Source organism: Callospermophilus lateralis, chromosome 14, assembly GCF_048772815.1.
Source record: "Callospermophilus lateralis isolate mCalLat2 chromosome 14, mCalLat2.hap1, whole genome shotgun sequence".
NCBI classification, from domain to species: Eukaryota; Metazoa; Chordata; class Mammalia; order Rodentia; family Sciuridae; genus Callospermophilus; species Callospermophilus lateralis.
The window spans coordinates 52,953,578-52,957,741 of NC_135318.1; the positions used below are offsets into that span (position 1 = coordinate 52,953,578).

The 4,164-nt window shown below is 46.3% G+C and overlaps 1 protein-coding gene across 1 annotated transcript; it reads left to right on the forward strand.

Moving 5' to 3' along the window:
* The first annotated feature begins 217 nt into the window (after positions 1 to 217).
* Positions 218 to 877, forward strand: LOC143380409 (proline-rich protein 13). Its single transcript, XM_077105193.1, has one exon. It carries the CDS (start codon positions 271 to 273, stop codon positions 703 to 705), a length of 435 nt encoding a protein of 144 aa, XP_076961308.1. The 5' UTR covers positions 218 to 270; the 3' UTR covers positions 706 to 877.
* Positions 878 to 4,164: the final 3,287 nt, after the last annotated feature.

A 4,164-nucleotide genomic window follows, 5' to 3' on the forward strand; every position in this document is an offset into this window, starting at 1 on the left:
TTTTCATATATTTGTTAATCAAGAATAAATACTTTTTAAGTATAAGTATGTCCCCAGTATTATATCAACTAGGCATCCTTATTTTGGAACCAAGACCATGTTTGGGATTGACAGTGACCACAGGATTAGCCCTGACCCATGAGTGGGCAAAAGAACTGGTAGGGTTTTCATTTGAGAAGAAGCTGATTCCTTTATAAATAAAATTTCAAGGGGACGGATCAAGCCCAGGAGACTGTGAGAAGGTGACCCGGCTTGAGGAAACACCTGAATATGTGGAATCCCAGTGCCGGGCACCCAGGGCCAAATCCACATCCCCCCAACTTGGGGTACCCTGGAGGTTCCAATCCTGGGTATCCACCACATCCACCACCTGTCAATTCGGCTTTTCCTCCTGGTCCCTGTCCCACTCCCCCAGGACCTCCCCAGGGGATGCCAGGTTTTCCTCCAGGTGTGTCCCCTTATCCTGTTCCACAACCAGGATATCCAGGACATCAACCCTCAGGTCCCTACCCTCCTCCATACCCACCACCTGCCCCCGGCATGCCTCCTGTGAACCCCATGGCTCCTGGCATGGTAGGCCCAGGAATGATAATGGACAAGAAGATGCGGAAGAAAATGAAGAAAGCTCATAAAAAGATGCACAAACACCACAAGCATGGCAAGCATTCCTCCTCTTCCTCCTCTTCCAGCAGTGACTCTGACTGAATACAGGGCCTGGACCCTCCCCTCAAGTCTCACCAGTTCTGCTGTCCCATCAAGCTTCAGCTGCCGTGTTGTACTGGGGGAATTTAGCCCTTGTGCCCCTCCATCCTGTCCCCACCTGAGCCTTACCCTGCTGTTCAGTCCTGACTGGCTAGGGAAAATGGGAAGAGGATTGCAAAGGCAGCCTTCTCACTGCTTGATAGATTTTATAGCTGAAAAGTTTAGCAGGGAAGCTGTTTTTTTGAAGATGGTGAAACCTCTGAGCTAAATGCTGAAGACAAGTTTAAGTTCTGTAAAATGTGATCTTTTAAAATTTCCTTTTAAAAGGGGGGCTTGTGGAAATTTCACTATGATGAAAAACCTGTACACTTTTGTAATGATGGCACACTGGGGTGAATTAGTGGCGAATATATTTCCCAGCAGTCCTTTTATTGATTGTGCTAACAGCAAGGCTGCTGGGAAGTAGAGTCCACTTGGCTGATGATCTCTGACTGCCCTTTTGTAAGCTAATCTCTACTCCTTAACAAAATATGCTATCTCAGGTCCTACTCTTTCTTCAACTCTGGGTCCAAATAAAACTATTTCTCCTGAAAAAAAATAAAATAAAATTTCAAGGGATGTGGGAGACAAAAAAATGTGCCTGTTTTGAACATTTCTTTAAGTATCTTGATCACTCAACATCTTGGTTGTATTAGGACTGTGTTGGCCCATCTTGGTTGTCAACGTGCTTGGATTGAGAGGAAATTGGAAGAGCACACTTCTGAGGGTGTCTGTGAGGGTGTGTCACAAAGGTCAGTGAATGGAGGTGGGAGGCCCGTCCTGAATGTGAGCAGCACCATCCGATGGGCTGGAGCCTGCATGGAACGGACAATGGAGAAGGAGGAAGCTGCCCAGGCCTGCAAGCTGTATTCCTCTCAAGCGGGTTCTATTTTTTCTTTCTTTCTGTTGCTGTTGTGCCATCCCCTGTGGAGGTCAGACTCCAGCCTCTTCAGACTTTGAACTTGAATTCATGGCTGGGCGCAGTGCTGTAACCTCAGCTACTGGTGAGGCTGAGGCAGGAGGATTGCAAACTCAAGGCCAGCCTGCACAACATAGCAACCCTGTCTCAGAATAAAAACTAAAAATGGCCGGGGATGTAGCTCAGTGGTAGAGCATCCCTGGGTTCCACCCCTAGAACCACAAAGAAAAACAAAGAAAGAACTCAGACTCACACCAGCAACTGTCTGGGGAGCCTCCAGGCCTTCAGCCTCAGACTGAGGCTATACCCTTCGGCCCCCTTGTTCTGAGATTTCCTGCTTCTTGGACTGAGCGGCTACTGGCTTCTCTAGCTCTTTCCAGCCTACAGACAGCCAGTGATATCCAGCGTCTATCCATGTTAGCCATTTGAATAAATCTCCTTTTATGATTACATATACATTCTATGGATTCTGTTCCTTTAGAGAACTCTAATACAAGGAACTGATTTTAGGTTTGCCTGATTGTCAGAGCTCCTTCTCAGAATGCTGGAGATATAGACTGTCTTAATAATGAATCATTTTCCAACTAAGTTAAACAGAAAAAATAATTTACTGGAAGAATACACATGGGATTGTAATAGTAATCATTCAATATGTTTATATTTGTTGTGGTGCTTGGGATCAAACCAGGGCCTATGTGAGGCAGATGCTCTAACATTTGAGTTACAACCCCAGTCCTGCATTCAATATATATATATATATATATTTTGAATAGTGTGGTTTATGAAGAAGAAGGCATTCTACTTTATTTTTTTTTAAGAGAGAGAGAGAGGAGAGAGAGAGAGAGAGAATTTTTAATATTTATTTTTTAGTTTTCGGCGGACACAACATCTTTGTTTGTATGTGGTGCTGAGGATCCAACTTGGGCCGCACACATGCCAGGCGAGCAGTGCTACCACTTGAGCAATATCCCCAGCCCCTGCATTCAATATTTTAAAAGTAAATGAATGCATTGATTCAGAGATAGATACATTTAATGTGAGTTCAAGCCAATGAGTGCAGACTTTCCCCCTGACAACAGTGATTCAGGTAGGAAAGGAGGCAGGATTTAAGTTAGCCTAATAAGAGCGAAGTCAGACCTTTGCTCAGTGGTTGTGGGGAGAACTCTTTATTTTTCTGATCAATGTATATGGAATGTGAGGGCTGGAGCTACAGCAGTTACTCGGATGCATTTGAAAAAAGCCAGATTTAGAATGATTCTGACACAAGGAGAGGGTAACTGATGAAAAAAAAAAAATACAGAGAAACAGAATCAGAGCCCTGATGCAACTATTCCTGAAGACCGCATTACCTCAGGTACAACAGTGGTTATTTGTGGGGGACGATTTTGCTTCTGAAAAGAAATTTAGCAGTATCCAAAAGCAGTTTTGGTTGTCACAGCTGGGTGGGAGGTCCTGACACATAGTGGACAGAAGCCAAGGACACTGCTAAAAATTCTACAACATGTAGGAAAGTACCCTCCCCTGCAGTAAGGAGTTACCTGGTCCCAAATGTTTATCCGCCAAGGTTGGGAAACTAGGATTTCGAGATTCGGTAAGATTCGAGTTTCTGTTTGGGCAAGGATACTTTATGCGGCATCGTGTGTTTCTCGTTACATCACAGCAGATTTGTTCTCTGGCTTCTTCAGGACTTTTGTATCCACAGCTGCTCCTCTTCCCATGCTCATCCCTCCTTCCTCCCAGTGAACGACTCCCCTGTCTCCCAAGCCAGGGACCACCTCCTTTCCTGCTCGTCTACACCTTGGGCTCCGCTCCCTGTAGCATTTGACAGGCCTCTTGGGGCCGCGGGTGTGGGTGTGGCTTGCGGGTGTGGGTGTGGCTCGCGGGTGTGGGTGTGGCTCGCGGGTGTGGGTGTGGCTTGTGGGTGTGGCTCGCGGGTGTGGCTCGCGGGTGTGGGTGTGGCTCGCGGGTGTGGGTGGGGCTCGCGGGTGTGGGTGGGGCCCCCATGGGGCTGGTCGCACTTTGAAGGCAGGGACTCTGTCTCCTCTTATGCATCAGGACAGTGGGACACCATAGCTTCAGTACATACTTGGTATATTAATAGATCAAGGACAAATGAATGACCCATGACTCTCCTATCTGGGCTCCTCAGAGGCTGTGTCTCCTTCTTTGGGGGCAGACATGAGTCAACACGACTGGATTTTGTCCAGGCCATTCTTTCCACTCTTCACCAGGATAAGAAGCAGCAAAAATAGTTCACTGCATATACAAGGGGGATAGTATTCAGCCTTGAAAATGAAAAACAAAATCCTGTCATGGACTACAACATGGATGAACCTGGAAGACATTATGCCAAATGAAACAAGCCAGTCACGGAAAGACAAAAATACTGTAGGATTCTACTTGAATGAGGTACCTAAGGTACACTCTTAGAAGTGACAGTAGAGTGGTAGTTGCCAGGGACCAGGGAAAGGAGGGCAATGGGTGTTGTTTAATGGGTCAGATTC